Source organism: Clarias gariepinus, chromosome 12 (genome assembly GCF_024256425.1).
Source record: "Clarias gariepinus isolate MV-2021 ecotype Netherlands chromosome 12, CGAR_prim_01v2, whole genome shotgun sequence".
Taxonomy (NCBI): Eukaryota; Metazoa; Chordata; class Actinopteri; order Siluriformes; family Clariidae; genus Clarias; species Clarias gariepinus.
In genome coordinates, this window is record NC_071111.1 from 6,546,628 (window position 1) to 6,569,360 (window position 22,733).

At 40.7% G+C, this 22,733-nt stretch overlaps 2 protein-coding genes across 3 annotated transcripts; one reads left to right on the top strand and one right to left on the bottom strand.

Moving 5' to 3' along the window:
• The first annotated feature begins 417 nt into the window (after window positions 1-417).
• Window positions 418-4,742, top strand: pmch (pro-melanin-concentrating hormone). The gene is made up of 3 exons (XM_053508112.1): window positions 418-630; window positions 2,164-2,335; window positions 4,644-4,742. Exons 1-3 carry the CDS (start codon window positions 418-420, stop codon window positions 4,685-4,687), a joined length of 429 nt encoding a protein of 142 aa, XP_053364087.1. The 3' UTR covers window positions 4,688-4,742.
• A 43-nt stretch (window positions 4,743-4,785) lies between these two features.
• Window positions 4,786-22,257, bottom strand: parpbp (PARP1 binding protein). Of its 2 annotated transcripts, XM_053508110.1 has the most exons (11): window positions 22,165-22,257; window positions 21,897-22,062; window positions 18,844-19,077; window positions 18,646-18,759; window positions 16,529-16,699; window positions 15,141-15,295; window positions 10,528-10,705; window positions 9,981-10,162; window positions 9,475-9,556; window positions 5,862-6,039; window positions 4,786-5,394 (listed from the first exon to the last, which is right to left on the bottom strand). In XM_053508110.1, exons 2-11 carry the CDS (start codon window positions 22,044-22,046, stop codon window positions 5,072-5,074), a joined length of 1,767 nt encoding a protein of 588 aa, XP_053364085.1. In that variant the 5' UTR covers window positions 22,047-22,062; window positions 22,165-22,257; the 3' UTR covers window positions 4,786-5,071. The 2 variants fall into 2 exon arrangements, with proteins under 2 accessions (XP_053364085.1, XP_053364086.1); XM_053508111.1 differs by lacking the exons at window positions 4,786-5,394; window positions 5,862-6,039 and adding an exon at window positions 9,090-9,323.
• Between the last annotated feature and the right edge of the window lie 476 nt (window positions 22,258-22,733).

A 22,733-nucleotide genomic window follows, 5' to 3' on the forward strand; every position in this document is an offset into this window, starting at 1 on the left:
TGACGCTCTTTATCCAGAAGGTGCCTTTATCCAGAAGGTGCAGGACCCTTGACCCAGGGTGAAACTGCAAAACATTCAGTGGTGTGGAATAAAAGAAGAAGGACAGCAAAGTACAGTACATTCATTTAAAAAAAAATGAAAGCAACAATATAATCTCATCTTTCAAAAGGAAAAAAAAAAGGAAGAACCACTCAAAACTCTAATCTTTTATTTGTATGAACAATGGCATCATCATCCTCTTATAGATGGTTCTATTACATGGCAGATTATAGCATAACATCACGTTTCATCACGATGATAGGCAGCTTTTCTTTGATCCTCTTGAGAGTTATAAAAGCGACAAGGTGGTACGGGTTTTGTACGTTTGACCAAATCTCGCGTGGATGCCACAAAGGAAATCAAGAATCACCCGTCATCATGATCAACTCTTCCCTGCTCGTTTTAACACTTCCACTTTTTCTCAACTTGTTCCTTCCCACAGCATCCTTAGCATTGCCTGCGAGTAAAATTAAAGATGATACGACAAACCAAGATATCTTTATTTCAGTAATGGATGAAGCAGGACCTGGTGATTTCCCCCTTGGAAGTTTCCCTGATGAAGATGGCACAAAGAGGCTCTTCATCCTTTCAGTAAGTATTGCTGCTGAAGGTATTGCCTGATCGAAGGGTTAGAAAAATGGGCTTCTTCAAGGGGTTTTGGATGGGTGACGCCCTTAGATTTCTAATGTGGTTTTATTGGAAGCTATTGTAGTTTTCTAGTAGGACCTTTAAGCTCTTTTCTATGCACATGAACAAATTAAACACCCTTTAGCATCCATGGCTTGAAGGAAGGGCAAGGGCTTTAAAAGATACCTGAAGGATCTAAAGTTATGAAATTGTCACAATGGTGGTAGATTAGTGCACGGGGTGGCGTCTTGCATCTTAAGTGCCCCTGGCTCAACCTTGTCCATGTAGTGGTCTCTCCATGCCCAACTGGGTTATTCCTGCATTTTAATCTTCCCAAAACTAGTATTAGCACCTCCAAATTTCCCCTAGGATTCGATGAGTCTAAAAAGGACATGGTGATTTATAATGGCCTGGTGACCCGTCCATGGTGTATCTTCACCTTAAAACCAGTGGGACAGGATTTGAATCCACCATGAACCTGATCGGAATAAAATGGTACTGAAGATGGATAGGACAGATCAGGAAAAATTGGTGCCTCTGCGTCTTTATATAAATATGTTTAAAGCTTTTACCAAGAGTTTTTTGTTTTGGGAATTTTGAAGTTAAATGAGAGTGTTTTTTCCAAGAACATAAGCCTTCTCAATAGTTTTAGCAGATCTACAAGGGGACTAAAGATATAAAATTTCTTCATTGATATATTTTGACATAGTTTATGAAACCACATGGTAGCAAATGCTCTTTTTCAGAGTTAAGAAATAGCAGTTCAAGGTGCTTTTCTTCCGACACTTAAATCTGTCAAACGTAAATCTAACAAAATCTATTTTTTTTCTCTTTTACTAAGATTTTTCCCCCCAATCTTTTCCTTAGACTCTTAGAGTCTTTGTTAAAACATGCTCCCTGTAAACACTACCGAAGCTACAACCTTCCGTTACAAATGCGTAGTTGTGGATAAATTGAGCCATTTTTTCCCCCAATAGGTGTATCTTTGGCTGAACTCTTTCTCAGGCGTGTGGACTGGACTGGAAAAGGTTCCTGTCTGAAAATGCTGGGTTGATCTTCATGTTGAAATAGTTATCAGAGTAATCGAAGGAACAAATCGAAGGGAGGAGAAGTTATAGCTACATAGAGGGGAAACTGTGGCCTGCGAATAAACAGACACACTGTGATCTTTTTAAGAAGGGGGAAAAGTGAGACATGGGAAACTTTGGTGCAATTTGAACCAATTGTTTCATGTGGGCTTCCATACTCAACGCTACATATCAGAACACTTCAGGAGCTCTTGGGTGTGTGCCTTTCAAATTATCTTTAAACATCTCCAGGTGGAGGTCGAAAAAAGGAGAAACTCAGGCTCTTTTCTTCATACAACAGATCCCTAAAGAGGAAACAGTGGTTTGTGTTTAGTTTTGTGAATGAGATTGCTTGTGTAAGGTGGTCAGCAGAGAAGGTCATCGGCCCACAGACGCCGCTTGGTAATTGTCAATGATCTGTTCCACTCAGAATTTAGGATCAAAAGGGGCTTCTGGGAGTGACTCAAGCTCTGGTTTTGGCAGAGCCTTCCCCGTGCTGTCACCATGGAGAATGAGCAATGCTCTAGCTGCAACTCAGGAGGATGAGTGGCACAATGCAGATGATCTCATCCCCCTGGCCAAGAGGAACACGGACAATAAAAGTGAGTCTTTTTTTTTTTTTAATAAAGGTTTTGCGTCATTGATGAATGCAACACTAGAACATGGCTAATAGCCTGACTTGGCTGCACTCACTATGTGGTGGTGTGTTTCTTCAAGTGGGTGTCTCTTTCCTGTCATTTTGAGTCGTTTAAAGGAAGAAAAAGATGGGATTTCAAAGTTTTGACAGTTCCCATGACATTGATCCTTTCCAGAGTCTAGGTCTGTACAGCCATCCAAATGCACATTCTCACTTTCCTTAATTAAGATTACAATAGCCAAACCCATGCAAGATTGTCCCAGGATGCTTCACTGCCTGGGGTGGTCTACTGCACTGAAAAAAAAAAAAAAAAAAAAAAAAAAAAAAAAGATGCACATGGGGATCTTAGGTTTCACAAGCATTCATCCTAATCATCGAGTTTGAATTCTGATGATGATGATGCAGCCATCCGTTAGCTGAAAATTCAAGAAACTGTAATTGAGTGTGAAGTAACACATATAACTATATAACTTTTCAATTAGAGTGACAATGAGCTACCCCTAAGTGCAACCATGCAGAAGAGGGGAGATGGCTCTTTTCTCTGTGCGCTCTGCTGATTTTTTTTTTACATGCCTTTCTAGCTTTTTCGATGGAAGTAAAGGCATTGATGAAAATGAAAAAGGGAGAAAAGAAATACATTATGATTTATTATGTGTACAGTAGCTGTTAAAGGTTTGGGTATATTGTCTAATTAAATTAATTTTTGCATAGTGATTCATTTTCTACAATTTAAAACAGTACTAGAGATTTTAAAATGATAAAATAACAAAAAGTTATACAAAGAGTAATTAAGTGATAACAGCAGCAGCAATCAGTCGTTATTTGTAAGACACAAGGGCCATCTGTTCTGAAACAGTTCTTACAAGAACAGTATTGTCGTCAAGTCGTCTTCTTTGTCTTTCGGCTGTTCCCTTTCAGGGGTCGCCACAGCGAATCACTTGCCTCCATCTAACCCTATCCTCTGCATCCTCTTCTCTTACACCAACTAACTTCATGTCCTCTCTCACTGCATCCATAAATCTCCTCTTTGGTCTTCCTCTAGACCTCCTGCCTGGCAGTTCCAACCTCAGCATTCTTCTACCGATATATACACAATCTCTCCTCTGAACATGTCCAAACCACCTCAATCTGGACTCTCTGACTTTATCTCCAAAACATCTAACGTGGGTTGTCCCTCTGATAAACTCATTCTTAATCCTATCCATCCTTGTCACTCCCAAAGAGAACCTTAACATCTTCAGCTCTGCTACCTCCAACTCTGCCTCCTGTCTTTTCTTCAGCGCCACTGTCTCTAAGCCGTAGAGCATCGCTGGTCTCACCACTGTCCTGTACACCTTTCCTTTCATTCTCGCTGATACTCTTTTATCGCACAACACACCTGACACTTTTCTCCACCCATTCCAACCTGCCTGTACCCGCCTCTTCACCCCCTTTCCACACTCTCCATTGCTCTGGACCGTTGACCCTAAGTACTTAAAATCCTGCACCTTCTTTACCTCTGCTCCCTGTAGCCTCACCGATCCTCCTGGGTCCCCCTCATTTACACACATGTATTCCGTTTTGCTGCGGCTAACCTTCATTCCTCTGCTTTCCAGAGCATACCTCCACCTCTCCAAATTTTCCTCCACCTGTTCCCTGCTCTCGCTACAGAGCACAATGTCATCTGCAAACATCATAGTCCATGGGGACTCCTGTCTTACCTCATCTGTCATCCTGTCCATCACCAGAGCAAACAAAAAGGGGCTTAGAGCCGATCCTTGATGCAGACCCACCTCCACCTAAAGTATTGTCGTCAAGTGCACTTGCAAAACCCATCAAGCACCATGATCAAGCACCTGCCTCTCATGAAGACCATCGCAGAAAAGCAAGACCAAAACCTGCCTCATTGAGTTACCTGCCTTAAAAACCACCAATTAACACCTCCTCAGATTAGAGTCGTTACGAAGGCTTTACAGAGTAGCATAAGTAGGAGATACATCTCAATATAAACTGTTCAAAAGAGTTTATTGTGTGTTTTGGTCACCCTCAGCATTGTTTTAAAGCATAAAAAGAAAAGACCACAGAATTAGATAATGTGTCCAAACTTTTGACTGGTGGTATAGATCTAATTATTCAAACAGTTAAATTTACCCTGGCAATTTAAGCCTTTTAAGGATTTATGTGGTAGTTAAACATGGCTGCTAATAAAACCAGGAGTAATACAAGCCCTATCCAAATGATGACTGTAATTCAAGTGATGTCCCACTGAAATCTTGTTCTCTGCTTCTCTTTAGTTCTTCGGTGCATGATCGGGAGGGTGTACCGCCCCTGCTGGTAGGCTTGAAGATCGAGGGTGAACACAGCCAAGACTTACTTAATGACCTTGATCCCGTCATGTTTTCTAACTATGTAGTCACAGAACCGTCCAAAAAAAAGTTGTAGAGTTAAGTAAAACTTTATTAAAACCAGAAATGATGTACTTGTTTGACCAAAAATAAACAGACCAATGCATGACCATTGAGCAACAACTGATTGATTGATTCTTACATCATCGATATGTTTTCAACGCATTGATAAAAACAGTGCTCCCCATAGGGGTTTAAATCACAGAGCAATCACGCAAGTCTTCACAAACATATGTACCTAATGTTCTAATTTATCTTCGTATTAGAAAGGACATGACGAAGAATGTGACGATAAGGCAGCCCTTGGAAGCTTTAAATCAAAGCCGGAAAAAGCTTGTAAGCTTGCCTTGACCTGCAATGAGCTTCTTTGTAGCCATGTTGCTGCTCTTCTTCCCTGGCCCAGAGCTACGGGCTTTGGCAGGAGGTCTCTTTTGGGGCGGCTGGTTCTCATCACCTCCTTGTTCCACACACTCTCTGTTTGACAGCTTCCTCTTGGAAGTTTTGGTGACGGTTTGGAGTTCTGCCACCCCTTTCCTTGAAACACCTGTTCGAATCGGGCCGTTGGTGCTGCGTTGCTTGAGGGCGGGTTCGGTCCCTGAGCCACGGCAGCCCTGAATCGCCGCCTGTTGATCCACCTCGACTGAAGAACATGCGTAAACAAGGAAGGAGAAAAAAAAAAAAAAGAAAAAATACGGAGAAAGAGGGTGAAAAAAAAGGCAAAGGGGAATTGTGAAATTGCTGACGTTAGCCATGCAGTTTAACAGGCAGTATGTTTATTTTACAGAGCCGAAGCTGGACATTTGTCATGCGCTGCATTCAAGTTCTCACACAGAGCACGTCTAAGTTTTTTACAACACAAGCGAGACCAGCCAGGTTTTATGGAAAGGGGAATCATTTAAAAGGTTGATCTTAAGTACCAGTCCCTGAACAGGAATTATGCAGAGATTGAGGCCTTGGCTCAGGAGCTGAACCTGGGCATGATGCCCACAGTGTGGCGTCAGAGGCACCTGGAACACTCCCATCTGTGTGTGCGCAAGACCCTTCACAAACCATGTGTGAAAGTTATGAACTACACAAAAAGCACTGCTACTCAACGTGGAAGAGTACCTTGTTTTCCGCATTCGCCTGTAGACTCGTCCTCAGCTGAGGGGAGCGTCTGTTTAGGGGCAGGATGCACACAGGTCGGGAGTTGACTCGTGCTGGGAAAGTCCAGTACACGGTTTAGAGGCAGACCGTCCTCCAAGTACGTGCAGGCGAACTGAGAACGGATGCCTCTGTCTTTTACCTGAGAGAACAAAAAAAGGTTAAAAAAAAAAAAAAAAGGCTCTAAGATTAGACAGGCTAGAGATGAGATGGCGATACCGGGGCAAAGTCAAAGAACGCTTTTGAAATCTCAAAGGAAGAGAGAAAAGTGCTGATCCAAGACTGTTGTGCCTATTTGATCCACTCCTGCTTGGGATTACAAGAAGTGCAGAGACTTCTGAGCCAACAGCCCTCAATAAAAGAGAAGTAGTCAGTTCATATATTTAAAGAAAAGTTGGGTGGGACTGGGAAAGTTAGGGCTTGGAAGGAGATAGCAGATCAAAGAATTGTTCAAAGTGAGTTCTTAAAAGACCTGAAACAACAGAGAGGCTGAGTACAGAAGCCCAGGTTTCTCTGGGTGAATGCTAATAGAGTGCACGCTGAACACTCAAACGCAAACTTCAGCTGTCAAAACGGTCTATAACCAGTTCCGGCACTCAACTTCTACGGTGCAAAGCTAAAAAGTAAAGGGGGGGGGGGGGGGTTTGGGGGAATATGGACGTCTTGATAAAAGTTCGTCCTCATTAGCGACGGGCTAGATGGCCAACATCAGGGATATCAGAGATACCCAACATTTTACCTGTATTCACCCTCAACACCCCAAAAGCATTCTGCAGTGTTTAAAGACATTTTTGCCCCCTTCCTTGTTTTGCATATTTGTCACACTTAAATGATCACGATCATGAAACAAATGATCATTGCACAAAGATATTTTGTTTATTGCAAATATTCTGTTTACTTTTATGAGACAAAAGTTTAATTTTCTGGAAGGTGTGTGTAGCGTTATCTGGCGTAAAACTAGCAGCATTTCATAAAAAGAACATCATAACAGCTAAACATGGTGGTGGTAGAGTGATGATCTGGGGCTTTGCAGCTTTAGGACCTGGATCACTTGCAATAATTGATGGAACAATGAATTCTGCCCTCTAACAACTAAAAAAAATTTCCTGAAGGAGAATGTCTAGCCATCAGTTCATGATCTTAAGCTCTTGAAGAAGAAAAAAAAAAAAAAAAAAAAAAGGTTTTGCAGTGGCCTAGTCAAAATCCATTTTAATCTGATTGAGATCATTAAACAGGCCGTTCATGCTTTGAAAACCCTTTAATGTGGCTGAATTAAGACAATTATGCAAAGAAGAGAGGGCCAAAATTCCTCCAGAGAGATGTGAAGGATTCATTGCCAGTTATTGCAAACTCTCGACTGCAGTTGTTGCCACATGGGTAACAAGCAGTTATTAGGTTGAGGGGCCAATACATTTTTTTTTTTTTTTGCCAGGCAGGTTTGGACAGCTTAAAAACGAATACAAATTCTTTGTATATTAAAAAATATATATATATATTATATATATACACACACACACATACAACGAATAATAATTATTTAAAAACAGCACTGTATTTAAAATGTACTGCCTTTTGAAATCAACCTAGCTCAGTTTATTATACTATAAATATAATATGCTATAAATATAATTAAATATAATATACATACTACAAATAAGATATCCATTATAAACATTTAGCTTGAAGCCTGCATCAATATATAGGCAACACATTGTTGATTTTTTGCTATTATACCATGAACTGTAAATGCTACCATCAACATCAAACACCTGTGCTTTTTGTACATATATACGACTTCTCTGATGTAAAGGATCTGCTCGTTCACACAGCACACAGTGTTAATCCTTATCCCTAAACTTTTATCCCTGAAAATCCCCAGGCTTTAGATCCAAAGCTGTGCTGTGAGATCTCTGCCCCGCTCTCAGTGCACACGCTGACGTCAGCCTGGATACGGAGCGTGATGGTGCAGCGGGATAAAGTCGTTCTGCAGACAACAGGAAGCAATAACCTTTCAAGTTTCTTCCTTGTTAGTCAGGTTACGCGAGCGATACGATATCTTCAAAGCGAAAATAGATGCGGAAAAGCTTCCGTCCGCCGAGTTCAGGAAGCAGCGAGCTACCCAGGGACCATTACCGCTCACTCACAGGAAGGCGGCCAGAGTGGAGGCAGCTAAAGTGACATCTGCTAGCACAATCAAATAAAGACGCCAATTTACGAAATGTGTTTAGCATGCATGCTCGAGGAGAACTTAAGTGCTGCTTATCTCTACAGCGAAACGCCTGGTTCTAAAACATAAGCAGACAGGAAAGGGGAAAAATCTCCAAACATGTCAAGCCTTTTACGGGACAGAATGCACATATCTGGTCATTTCATAAGACTTGAACTCTAGTCTTTAATAAGCATTTTATTGATTTCAACAGATTATTATGATTATTATAAGCTTTTGCTTTTGGATTGCTTGTTATTCGGGCAAGTTTGGTTTTTCACATAATTAACCAACGCAAAATGGCAATAATAACTGAACAGGTACATTCTTCTGAAGAAAATGTGAGTGGTGCCTTCCGTGGAAAAAAACTCCAGTCCGGACCGTTTATGATGACAGTCTACGAGGTCAGTTGCTAAGGTGCTCTACAGTGGTTGCTAGGGCGTGGCTCGACAGCTTCACAATGATCCTGAGAGACTGATTGGTTGCCTGAGTACAACGAGCTCACCTCCAGGTTTCCGTGACCATGAGATCCACAGTTAGGTTCAGTTTCAAAGTTCTTATGGAGGTTCCTATAACAGGGAATGAAACTGAGCACTTTCTGTTTCAGTGGGGAGTACCTTCACCATTATGTGTCAATGAGGCGAATTTGGGCACCTGTTGCAACTTGTGTACATCTTGTACCCTCTCCTGACACAGCTTGTAAGCCGCTTCAAATGTAGTAAATTTTATATTTCTACTAATTTCTTGCTCTGCGCTAGAATGCGTTAAATTTGGTCTTAATATTAAGTCTATAGGATTTCTAACATTGGGACATTGTGGAAGGAGTCTCCAGTGTCAGAGCTTTGTAGGGGTCTTAAAGCTGTACTTTAAAAAGCTTATGTTGGTTTTTTTTTTTAACTCGATAACCTGTATTGTTATCTTTAAGAGAAAAACAAAAAGTCTGGTGGAAGACTGTATCACTGCTAAAAGTAAGAACGGTGAAACAATTTGTAAGCTGGATCTTTTAAGTACATTACACACCATTAACCAAATCTAGAACTTTTTTTGACAACACAATAATAATAATTGTACATCTCGGCAGAAATCCTGTGGAATTACTGTAAGAATACATCATATTCAGTTTTTAGTTCCTCTTTTAGTTTTTGTTTGTCTCTAAGGAAACTCTGTAGAGATGTCTTTTGATTCATGTTTTGCAGGTCACATGTAACAAACAAAAAAACCTAAAACACAAAAAACATGCCAAGAGTCAAATCAAACAGACTAAACACTGCAGATGTGAACACACCCTTAAGGTGCTTTTATTAAAAATCCAAGACATTAAAGCGTTGCTTAGTTTCAGCACAGCCCCCCCCCCCTTTTCCTTTTTCCTACCTTAGACTTAACGTGTTCTTGCTGGCTCTGGACGCGGTTGCGCAGGGGCTTTGGAGAAAGTCCTGTGGGAACCACTGGAGATCTGCAGGCATACAGATGAAAGAAAGCAGAAGTGCGAAGCTGATTATACTGTCATACTGCCAGTTCCCAAGTTTCCATGATTCGCACTATTAACATAAGCGGACTTGTATAGCATGGCTTAGAAGACGACTGCCTTTTAAATAAGCAAGTAATAATTATTAATAAATGCTTTGGATAATCTCATATTTTACGACTAGCTTTTATATATATATACACACCTATCTAAGATTGAGATAAATGGAATGACAAGGCAAAATTATTATATTTAAAATGAAAACAAATCTACACAAATGATTATTGCTCTAGGTGTTGATATAATTAATTTGTTTAACAACAGCAGCAAATATTGCTTTGTGGAATTTTGTTATATGAATGTATACAAGTGAACAGGTGCTTTGGATGATGCATTAGTTAGCAGAACCTACTTGTAGAGCGAGAGGAGACAGATGGGCTCTGCTTCATTCAGAACGTTCTGATCGTCAGTGAGCAGTTGCGCTTTGTTCCTGCAGGGCGGCGCCAGAGCTTCTTCATCCAACAAGGTGATCAGGACCTTAACAGTCTCTCTGCCTGCATATGCAGTGGCATGATTGATGACGTATGTTCGAGGCTGTAATGGAACCAGACTGTATGTTTAACCATCGTGAAGTGATACTGCTGTATTTAACATTCATAGCATGAATGTGTGGTTAAGGTTGGAGCCCTATATATAGGCATGTTTTAATTTCAAGAAAAATGAAAGAAATTATCAGTCTGTACTCTTCAAGATCTCAGACCCTTAATTTAAAAAAAAAAAATGAAAAGATTCATTAGATACTATATAAATAGTTTGAAGTATATGTAAAGAACTAGAAGGCTGCTATAAGTGTGGTGCTCTTATAGGCTCTTAAAGAAATAAAACAATGCTGATTGCTTTACCCTGGTCCACTTTGTCTTAAACTTTTGCACTTAAGAAGTTTAAAGGAATAAGCGTACCCTGGCTGGACTTATGCCTGTGCCACAAGCAGACTCTTTCTGAAGGGTGTGGATTTGTTGGATTATTTCCTTTAGCACATTCACAGTATCTTCCACAGCAGCGTACACCGGATCTGCACTACTAAGATCCTTCAGGAAAACTGCTCTAATGCTGGACACCATTCTGCCTCCAGCAGCGCTACAAGGGAATGGAAAGAAGCAAGCACCATTTTTATAAGTACTGGCAGCATAAATAATAATAATAATAATAATAATAATAATAATAAGCATAATCCCAACTTTCCATTTAACAGCTGAAGAAACTGTGTTGGTCTAACAGAATTTAATTTCATCCTTTTTGCCTCTTCAAAACATAGCAAAGCTGATAACAGAATTTCCCGGAAAAATAAGGGCACAAATAAAGACCCACGCTCAACTTGACCCTGAACAAATTTTAAGAAAACCCACCAGTTCCAACAGCCCCACTTCAACACCCAATCCTACCATTCCAGCAGTAAGTTTAACCAGTCAAAACAAACCCAACCAATCTTGCACAAATTTTTGGCCTCTGCCCACGACCCCCAAAGTAAGTTTGACGAATATTAAGTCAGACGTTTTTAAGTAATGGCTCAAGATCGCTTGATCTTGATCAATGTGGCCTTTTTCGAGAAAAACACTTGCCATTCCCACCCGCTCCTACCAAATGCACCCACTCCAACAAGTGTGACTACCCACAAACTGCTGCAAAAAGCTTGACCACAAAAACTGTGACCAGTCCCACCGACTCATACAATCTTAACTAGTCTCACCCACTCAAACAACTAATATGACTAATTCCTACAAAAATTTAATCGTCATGACCTCTCCTTCCAAGTTTGCCCAAACCCACCATTCCTACAAGTTTAACTCGCCCACCGACTCCTACAAAAATATTGACCACTCCCACAAAAGGTGTGACCAAACTCACCCCTCCCACCAAAGTGGAGACAAGTCCCACCCACTTCTACGAGCTTAACTAGTCCCACCCACTCAAACAAAAAGAACGACTATTCGTACAAAAATTTGGACCAGTCCCCTGACTCCTACAAAAGTTTTGACCACTGCCACAAAAAGTTTGACCAGTCACACCCACTCCTACACTGTTTATGATAAGCTGATAAGCATACTCAGGGACCTTTTGCATTAGCTTTATGGTATCCGGCAGATGCTCTTACATTAATCTTCTGTTGTTCAACTAAGCAGTAAAGGGGAAAAAGCCCAGTTGGGGAAGCTTGGTGGTGCTGGGTTTTGAGCTCCCAACCTTTAGATCGATAATCCAACATTTTACCAATCGCTGAGCTACCACTGCCCTGATGTGTAGGAGAGCTTTATCTTGCCTACTGTCACATTTGATTTGGACTCTGTCCTGGGAACACTGGTCATAAAGTGGTATAACATACTGGAATGGAGTCTGGGAGATGGTCCATTGCAGGGGCCCATGAGACACACATTCCTACATTCACACGGTTCTTACAAACGTAGCGGCAATTCAGCACAACCGGTCTACGTATTAGGCAGGGTGAGGACCTAAAGCAAAGCCACATGGGTGTGAGACAAACACGTGAAACTCTGAACAGACAGTAACTTAAGCTTACGCTTGAGATGATCTCTTCTGCTGGCTGACACACACAAACAAAAAACACGTTTTGCAAAGATGCTGAACAGTACTCCCCTTTGGGAGCGCTACCTTTATGCTGGATCCAGGCAGCTCTACACCAGAATGCAATGGAAATTTTAAAGAAGGAAGAGAAAAAGAAGCACTGAACCTGTTGACATGAGTATGAAACAGGTGACGTGGGGAGAGAAAAAAAAAAAAAAAGTAAGAAAAGAAAACCAACGCCCAGTCTACTACAAGAGGTTAGTATGAGGGCAGCAATACAGCAGGGCGGCATACATGCCTGAGTGGACGTATTAGCGAATGTAAACATTGGGGAGAAGCTGGGAAACGAGCCGGCCAGCCTGAATCCCTGACCCAGCTTTTGTGCGAGGGAATTACAGTAACAGAATCATCTGGGAAAACAGATGTTTGACGTACGAGAGGCCCTGATCCAGCAAGAACGGCTGTTTGTGTGTGGTAATACAGTACTCCATGAGGTGCAGCGGGGAAAAACTAGGAGGGTCGCAGGCTGATGAAAGAACCATTTTGGCTCGAGACGAATCACACTATCTTCTGGGAGAAGCCCCGAAGCTGTGAAAGGAGGCTGCAGGTTCAAGGCACTTGCTCCACTGATGCACTCATCAAGCCTCAGTGAGATGAGATCGTGAAATTATGTCGTGCGTTATGTCGTATTTAGAAAAGCATCCTGGGGAAGGCGTTTTGTTTTTTTTAAGTAAGCACAATCAGGAAAATATTCCAAAGTATGACATCTAATCAGCAATCAAACCATGGAATTGCCTTTGGCTTTTTACTAGAACAGGCTTTGATATTGCACAGATAAACATGCCCGAGCAATTCAAGCCATATCGTTAATAATGACATCATTGTGGGGCTGCAGACTTGCAAGGTTGGATCGAGGAAGAAAAAAAAGAAAAAAAAAGAAAAATAGATTTGTAGATAAATACTGCAGGTGGATTTTTGATAAGGAAAATGGAACACTGGCTTCTTAGTATGATCAGATCAACTGAAAGATCTGAACAGGAACTCAAAGGCTTTAATTACGGCGGTAACGTCAAGTGAGGTCATGGCTTTAACAGCACAGCTGATTACAGCGCAGAAGGCAAACACGCCATGCTAGAACGCTCTGTGAAGAATAAAACTTGAAATAGAAGTGGTTGGCGGAATTATTGGCGCCCCCAGGGGGATGTTAAAAACTGTTCCAATTATCCTCAGTCAGAGAAATTACTTTGCTTTAATAGACTTTGATCGATAAAAAAAAAAAAAAAAAAAGGAACTTCCCCTTAAAAATTATAGTATTTCCACAGAGGAGTTCCCGAAGGTAGACGAGAACAAACACAGACGACCTCAAACGTAGGTCCAAATCAGTACAGGAATTATTCCAGTTGAAGTTGAGGGAGGTTTTCTAATTATGCCGACTTCCTGATAATCATCGGTTATTTAAAAAGTGATAGTTGTCTACAGTGCTATTTTAGAAAAGAATTGAGAATTTTTTTTCCCAGATCAGGCTTTCCCCGTAACCGTTCCCATTCATAACCATTTCCATGTCTGATACTGCTTTAAAAATAAAAACACACGTTATCAGTTTGAGGTGTTGTTCACTGGAAACTTTCTTTATGACAGAGTGTTATAAACTCAAGTGTTCTGATCCCAGGAAAACACCCGGTCCTGTTCAGCTTTACCAGTTTTCTGCGTGTTGATCCGATTGCTTACATCTACACCACGCCTCTCAGATCCAATTCTATTTCTCAGAACAGGAAATGTGCTGCTGTGCATCAACTCTGAATAATTCTCTCACAGTGCTGTAACTCTGTGTGTGTGTGAATTTCTATAAGCTCTTGTAATCTTTCATGATCTGAATCTGGGTTTGGACCAGGTCATAGCATAATACACTCTCAAAAAAAAAAAAAAAAAAAAAAAAAAACAATTCCCTGATTTACCAGAACTATTTAATCTTGCGTTCATACGCAGTTTTCAAAGACTTCCAAGGTTTGGGTTACTTAGGGCTGGACGATTTGATTAGCGATTGACGTTGCAAATATTTTGACACATACTGCGGTATTTAACTATTAAATGTACCATTTATTATTACTACATTTATTTATATAGACTGAAAGCAAAAAAATGGCAGGAGGAGTGTTTGCATGAAGGCAGCTTATATTCCCGGGCTTCATGGCCAAGTAATATACGTGACAGCAGGTGTGATTTTCTTATCTCTTCTTATCCGGCACAATGCCTGCAAGTGCTTTATGTTAGCTATTTATATTAATATCTGGGTGGCACGGTGGCGTAGCGGTTAGCACTGTGGCCTCACACTTCCAGGGTTGATGGTTCGATTCCCGCCTCGGGTATGTGTGTGTGGAGTTTGCATATTCTCCCCGTGGTAGGTGGGTTTCCTCCAAAAACTTAGACTCGATTACTGCAGATTAGGCTAATTGCTGTTCTAAAATCTCCTGTAGTGTGTGTGTGTGTGTGTGTGTGTGCGTGTGTGTGCCCTGAGATGAACTGGCACCCTGACCTGGGATAAGTGATATAGAAAAATAATGAATGCACAGAATGTATGGATAAATACTAAGAAAGCACCTAATCAGAACTTTTTTGGTCACCAACACCACACACACAAAAAGAAAAAGTAAATGCATTAATGAATGAGGCTTAGGACAATGTGAGTCTTTGAGACCATAGGTTATGTTGGGTCAAATTACTTATTATGCATCTATTACCTGTATTTAATTGCCCCTTTCATATTGGATTCATATCGATGAATCGGTTTAATTTTTAAGCAACTGATTGTATAGCACTACCGTTACAAGACCAACTCATCTAACAAGAAAGTCCCTCCTAACGAGGTTAAAAAAAAAAAAAAAACAATTATATAACATTGTTGAATTCACCATTCTGATTTCAGGATTTATTTCCTTTTTTTATTTTTTATTTTTTTTAAATATTTCAATGTACATAAGAGAGAGAAAGGAAATACCTGGGGTTTGGGGTTTCTCCAAGGATCTCTTCTAGTTGGTCCATGAAATGGACGAACAATGACAAACCCTTCAGGTGTTTCCTTAAAGGGTCAGACTCTGGAGGGGCGTAACCTTTCCCACCCAGCTCGATCGCCCGGATAAACGAAGTAGCTGCCTGGAGAGACCAGAGACAGGCTGTTACAAGTACATCTCCAGCAGGTTTTCCCTGGAGTTACAGACCAAGAATGGTTCAGCATGAACAGACCAAGAATGGTTCAGCATGGTGTAAAAAGAATAAATAAATAAAAATAGAAAGAGTCAAAAATGATCCACACCCCAGTTATATTAAAGCTCCTGTTGGCTGTACCGTCTTATCGGTGATTTCCGTTCAAGAATACCGTCTCCTGCGGTGCAGGTGTGAACATGTTACATCGGTTCATTTGTAACTGCGGTGCGAGCAAAAATGGACGTCTCACGTGTGATTTGCACGAAATAAGAGCAGCGTGCAGTGATTTGTTTCAGCACCAGGTACAAAAAAACTACTCACGGAAAAGCAGAAACAGTGTTTAGTGTTTAAATATTTGGAGCGATACTCTAAGGAAGGTGAAAGTTTCTAAAAAAAAAAAAAAAATCGTTACGAGTGACGAGACAAAATCATCCGTACGAGCCTGAGAGTAAACGGCAGAGTCTGGAACAAGACCATCCTCAATCACCGACCAAGAAAAAGCATCAGCTGGAAAACGAATAAATTTTTTACAGTTTTCTGGAATGCTCAAGGGCCAGAAGTATTGGAACACTCAGAAAAAAGGTTCAACAGTCACCAGTGCTCACTACAGTGAGACGCTTATTGAAGAGGTGAAGACTAAACGCAGAGGACCGCTATCCAAGGGCGTCCTGATTTTGCATGCCGATGTCCGCACTTCTGCCCACACTGTCGACTCTCTGCAAAAACTTGGTTTTGAGGCGTTAAAGCATCCTCCCTATAGTCCTAATCCCACTTCATCAGACTTGAGAAACTCACCTGTTTAGTCACCTGTAAAGGATGAAGATTCACTTCTGATGAAAAAGTTTCGTTGACCAAGCGGATTGAAAATCATCATTGAAAAAAAAAAATCATTTTTGACCGCCCTCCTACGTGCTCAGTGATGGTTCTATGGTGGATCCATCCATTCCCCATTTCCATACAGTGTCGCCTTATCTCAATGCTACTTAGAACTGAATCACTTAGATTAGGGGACTGCTGGTCTCTGTTTAGTCATGCTGGTCTCTGCTGAGGAGTGAATTTTACCCAATTTTATTTATCTGACAAGTTTTAGTCGGCTGCATAGAAACTAGTGAACACGTAAGAAAGAAGAGAGATTTTAAAGACATTGCATTTGTAATGAATTCACCGAGGTGACGCATTTACCAGAAACAAAGATGTGCTGCTTTTGCGTGCTGCATGTTTCAGGTCAGTAAACGCTGTGTGTCCTAGACAGCGGTTAGGGGTGTTCAGTGTGTGTGCCAGGGCCAAGTCGTTCTTTGTGTTCACCAGCATGGCCAAATATGAACAAAAGAGCCTCCGGACCGCTCGCTGCACCTGAGGGAAGAAGCGTCGTTAGTGGGGCAAGATAAATCTTAACTTTTCCAGGAACCTGGAGGAAAAAAAAAAAAATTGAATACTGTATAAAATGTAAGACATTTTGGCAAGCAAGCGAGTAAATATTCACCCACTGGGGTCAGTAATTAGTAGAACCACCTTTGGCTGCAATTCCAGTGGTTAGTCTTTTGAAATAAGTCAGCTTTTGCACATCTGGATCCTGATTCTTTTTTTTATTTTTTTCTCCCCTTCTTTTCTCCCCAATCTTATTTGCAAAATTGCTCAAGCTTCATCATATTCTCAATCAGACCGAGATCCAAGCTTTTGTCCGAGTCATTCAGGTAGATTAGATCACTCTGAAGAAGTGCGCCAAGACGACAAAAAGTCGCAGTGTTCTTAGAACCAGAAAAGAAAGTAGTGATGCTATTTTATGATGGTGTCAGTTAATATTTTATGACGGTGTCAGACTGCATTAGCCCATAAGCATGTAGCATATCTGAGGAGAGTTTTTTTTATTTTTTTTATTCCGCTCTGCTCTAAATGCCTTTATAAACCTCTTCAGCTTCAGTATTAGAGAATCAAATCCCAACATCAAGCCTCATAAATCTGATCCTGACAGCTGGAAAAAGCATCAGAGAGACTCTGCATTATTGCTGCACGTGCATCAGTGAATTCATGATCGTCTTGAAACCATGTGATGTGATTTAATGCTTGTGTTAACGATGAGTGAGAAAATTGGGGAGAGAAAGAGAGATCTATAGAGAACTGTATTTAACATAAACCCCTTAGCACGTTAAGAAGTATTCATGATCTTTTATCATATGCTTTTTAAATATATAAAGCGTCCATTACTAACAGAATATTTTATCTTTTCTGAAGTAACAGCACGTTTACAGAGACTTGATTAGACATAACCCATGCCTGATTAACAGACTGTTTTCTGTAAGTGCTCACCTTTTGTAAGAAATATTAATAATTCTTCTTCTTTTAAATACATGTGCTGTTAGTACAATACCGCCACCTAGGGGACGGGTGCTGAAATTTGGGAGCAAAACAATAAAATGAACCGTCGCTTTGTAGGAGACGCGAGATTGCACAAGTATTTCAGTGTTTTTTTGATACGCTCAGTAGTAAGTTTAATACTTCAAACCTGTAAGAAGTATATAATGCTACTTGAGGCAAAACTAACAATAAACGTCAGTGCTGGTGAATTGGATTAGATAAATTAATTTGTGAGAGTATCGATTCTTCTTCTTTTGAGTTTATACGGCTGGAGTTTGGAGCAGTGGCTTGGGGGCAAAATAAACAAAAAATAAATTAATTCGGTTAAATCTTACACATTGTACAATTAAAAATACAAGGCATTCCAGTGTTTATTTGACATGTTTTGTAGTTAGTTTAATACTTCAAAACCTGTAAGAAATAAAGCTGCTTGAGGCAAAACAAACAATAAACGTGATGCGAGAAAATAATGCGAGAGTATCGATTCTTTTTTTTTTTTAGTTTACGTGCAACTGGTGCAATAGCGCCACCTATGGGACTGGAGTTTGGAGCAGAAATTCGGAAGAATAGTGTAACAGAGGTAAAGCTGTAACTGCAATTTTTCTCAAATCTTTACGACATAGGCGTTTCTCATGAACATGACAAGCTGCACATTTTGGTTTTATGAACTTTAAAAGAAAAAACATTTAAGACTGGTCCTAGCTTATCTATAGAGTATAGTTTACTTTCGTAAGCTTGAGTTTATAGCTGCTGTAATGCAAGTGAAAACACGAATTAACTTGTTTCGGAGACATTACATGCGACTATAATCGCATATAGAGAATACTCGGTCATGTTCTGCAGATTGCTGTGGTGCGAGAGGAATAGAACCCTTCACGATGTCCTAAATATCGAAATACATTTCTTCATGTTAGATTGTGAGAAGTCTTTCCTCAGCACTTCACCTGTGCGCTGCAGGTTCTGACCCGGCTCGACGGCGTAGCTGGAACCTGAAAGATCGTCTCAGCTTCTCCCGAGCCCTCCTCCGTGCTGCCTAGCAGGAACTCGAACATCTGCGTCTAAGCATGAAAAACAACACCTGGAATACAAATAGGGATAACCGGTGCTAATAATCTGCCAGACGCCTGTTCTGAGGCACTCACTGCAGTCAGGGGATCCTCGGGGTCGTCATCCCGCTTCAGCTCCTTGTACATGTTATAGACATCAATCAGGTCCACCGTGTTGGTTCGCTTCAAAAAGCTGTCGTACTCTTTCCGGATGAGCTCATAATTCTCAGGGAGCGGGGAGCCATGGCGGGACAGGTGGAGCTTGTCCAGAAGCGTGAATCTCCAAGACTCCAGCACGTCGCTTAAAGATACACCGAACTCTCCTCTTTCCTAGAGCAAAACCAGAGACACGCGTTTGTCACATGGAGGTACAGGAACGGAAAATCTTACAGCAACATGGTGGGATTACGAGGGCGCGCTCATAGTGCAGGGAAAGTAAAATCTTAAATGTGAAAATTTTTAACTTTTTCTGTTTGTATCATACGCAGCCAATACGCATTAACTTAAAGAGGGGGAAAAATAAGTAAATTACTTTAGATTTTTTTGTGTGGCATAAATAGACGCGTGCTATTACTTACACTTAATGCAGTCTCTTTATTAATTACTTAAAAACACATTTTTTTCCTCCTAAATGTTATGCCACGAAAAACATTTACAGATTATAAAAATTATTAAAAATAACACACTTATTACAATTGATGCTTCGCAAATAGCGTCAATATTTTCCCATCGTGACTTTGTGCTTGTGTAACGAAAACAAAAGATTGCTATTATTCAGAGCCGAATGTGTGTTGAATTAAGCAGGAGCTCGTCTTGATGCGTAACTGGTAGCTCAGAGCTTCCAAACATGTTCTGGGATTGCGCAAGTTTCATTCCAGGCTCACGTAATCCTTAAATTAACTTCTGATTGCCAGCCGCGGTTCATTTTGTCTCCGAGCTCTTATTGATCAGCTGTTGTTTCCCGTAGAGACACGTGTTGTGCCGGTGTGATTAACTCCAAGCGCAGTACGGTGATGAGACTCTTAGCCGCAGTAATGTGAATGACGATCCCGGTCGGGTTGGCTCGAAGCCCACTGCAGCCGTTCCCGTGAACATTCGGCCTGTGGAACGCCTCATTTTTGAAAGTCGTCAAATAACTTGTCGCCAGCTCGCGGAAGAGACGCATCTCTCTGTGGGAACCGTACACGCACTCGTTCACCAACACCACTCATACATTACAGGAACTTGGCTGAGAGTTATTGCCCCATCCTCCGTCCAGTCCTGACCTCGCTCCAAGACATTTCCACATGTCCAGTGTTGGGATAATGAAGCTCAGCCACCCCAACACTGGACTGCGCTCTCTGTTGGGAGACCGGGGAGGAGATTCTTTCTGAAGGTTCTTCAGTCCCTCAACCACACCACCAACTGGTTGAATTAACTTTTTTTTTTTTTTTTTTTTTTAACACCACACACACAAACAGAAACAACACAAACACGTCCTGCTAACACAGCAGAATCAAGACGCCGCAGATTTCTTGCATGTGGCTTATCTTACACTTTAGGATAATCACACACCACCGCTGACACACACCTCATATCAGTTTATAAATTATGTTTATCGTTGCACTACTGTATATTTATCCACATTTATTCTGTATATATATATTAAATCAAACAGACATTTATACATGTACATACGTATATCATGTTGTCTTTTCGACATGTCATCTCCACTACACAATTTCTATTATATATTAGTTATATTTACAAACACACGCAATCTCCTTACTGCACTTCCTGTACATTAACCACTCTCACCCCTGTACATGTGGACCCATACCCTCATTCACCCCACAATTATTTACTGTAAATAAATCTTCATCTTCTAATAAAGATGTTAACTGCATTTCATTGGCATTGTACAACTCATTTTACAAAATGACGATCTAAATTTTTTTCTAGTGTAATATTTTCATTTGTAGCTTTTTTTCAGGTCACAGAGTCATATGAGCATTTCACCACGTATCATACTGTGTATGGTTGTCCATGTGACAAATAACATTTGAATTTGGGTTCCTGGATGGCCAGCGTTTCAGACGCGAATCACCCAGTCTGATCACACACACACACAAAAAAAATTATAATAATTTCTACCTTGAAATAAGTAATTGAGTAGAAAGAGAAATAAAGGAAGGTTTTTACTCCCATAACTGTACAATCAAAAGTCTCGCTTTGACTGGAATACTTAAATTGCAGTGGAGTTTAAGTGATTTCTGATAACGCTCATTCGTTATTTTGTTCCGTCCGCGTTTAATATTTCCGAGAAGTTCACTCGTCAGCACTATCATTACAGGTCTTAACAATGCCTTGGACAGTTCTTAGCCAAGTTCCAGGAATTTTTTGCTTACTTTGCCTGATACAGGCCAATAATTTGACCCTTGTACAATGGCAACATATTTTTTTGGCCAGGGTCAGTCAGGTCCGTATTGCACATACTGTAAATGGAGTCTGTCCAGCCATCCATCTAGGAACCTCTATAGTCCAACGAGGGACCGTAAAGGCCAATAGTGACCAATAGATTTATTGCTATTTATGGAAGGAGTCTCCAGTCTCAGTGCTTTATAACGGTTTATACTTTGTGTGTGTGTTTTCATACATGTACATTTGAATATGATGATAGAAAAAAAAAATCCAAGTGGTCAGAAAAGAGAGGCTGGTCAGGGCCTGGCTGTTTATATTTAATGTAACATACAGTACAGTGGACCCGCCTCATCCTCTATACCGCTTAATACAGTATACAGGGCACAAGGTGGGGTACACCCTGGACAGGGTGAGAGATCTATCACTGGGTGCACACATACACACTTATTCTCACACTATGGGGCAATTTGGGAATGTTAATTAGCTCTTTGGGCTGTGGGTGGAAACCGGAGTACCAGGAGGAAACCTACCAAGTACAGACTGAAAATGCAAACTCCTTCCCAAGGTGGGAATCGAACCCGGACCCTGGAGGTGCAAGGCAACTGTGCTAGTTGAACTGCTGTAACACGAGTGCCGGAATGTCCTGAACAAGTGTGTCAGTGAGGAGGGGGTAATGATGATAATAATACAAAGGTTAGTCGTGTGGAAGTGAACCTCCTGGAAGACCTTCACCATCATGTTGCTGTTACCTGTTTGTGGACCTCAGCGGCGGCCAGCTGGAGGACCATCAGCATGCTGTCTGCCCCATGTACCGTGGTCCTCTCCGAGTCAAAAACCCGGTGACACTCTCTCCTAAAGACTCTGATCAGTGCTTTCAGGTTTAACTCATCAACACCCATCTTCTTGTGTTTCCAGCTGGAACAAACAACAACAAGCAGATCATGTCAGTTAGCAGATCTCCTGTTAAGAGTTACCAGTTTCAAATGAGAACCTTGCCTGCCAGAGGAGCAAACTTACCAGAAACAGTGTTAATTCAGAAATTCCGTACACAGCTCACAATGAAGGAGTCGCTCCTGAGCCCTGAATACTGTCTGAAAATTTAAATCCACATGAAAGCACAACTCAGCCAATCGCGTTCGATTACGTCATTACGACCACGCCTCTCCAAGCAGGCGCGCGCTCTACTTCCGGTTGGAGAATAAAAATAAACGATATAAAAATAACGGTGAAGGAGTTGTATAATATAATTTTTTTTATTTATGAAAAAAAAATAAACACAAATAAATACAATATTTTATGCGCTATGTGTGCGCTTTAGATACTATGTATAATAATAATAAGACGCAAGCCACTGTTAATTAAATGTTTAAACTAATTTGTGTAGTACAAAAAATGTTAATGTTAATTGTACAGACGTTAACTTGTTTATTTTTATTATAATAAAAAATAAATGTTAAAAAATGTTATTACAATTTTTTATTTAAAATGTATTTAAAATTTAATTGACATGTGATTTTGCCTGTGCTGTTTGGTCGTATAAGAAATCTAAAATAATAATAATAATAATAATAATAATAATACAACTT

Coding starts and splice junctions, on each gene's coding strand:
- parpbp (XM_053508110.1), bottom strand. CDS start 22,046: ATGGGTGTTGATGAGTTAAACCTGAAAGCACTGATCAGAGTCTTTAGG. Junction 16,700..18,645: donor TCAGAACCTGCAGCGCACAG/GTGAAGTGCTGA, acceptor TTCTTCCCTCAG/GTGCAGCGAGCGGTCCGGAG. Junction 5,395..5,861: donor AGGCGAATGCGGAAAACAAG/GTACTCTTCCAC, acceptor CATGTTCTTCAG/TCGAGGTGGATCAACAGGCG.
- pmch (XM_053508112.1), top strand. CDS start 418: ATGATCAACTCTTCCCTGCTCGTTTTAACACTTCCACTTTTTCTCAAC. Junction 631..2,163: donor AGAGGCTCTTCATCCTTTCA/GTAAGTATTGCT, acceptor TGTTCCACTCAG/AATTTAGGATCAAAAGGGGC. Junction 2,336..4,643: donor GAGGAACACGGACAATAAAA/GTGAGTCTTTTT, acceptor GCTTCTCTTTAG/TTCTTCGGTGCATGATCGGG.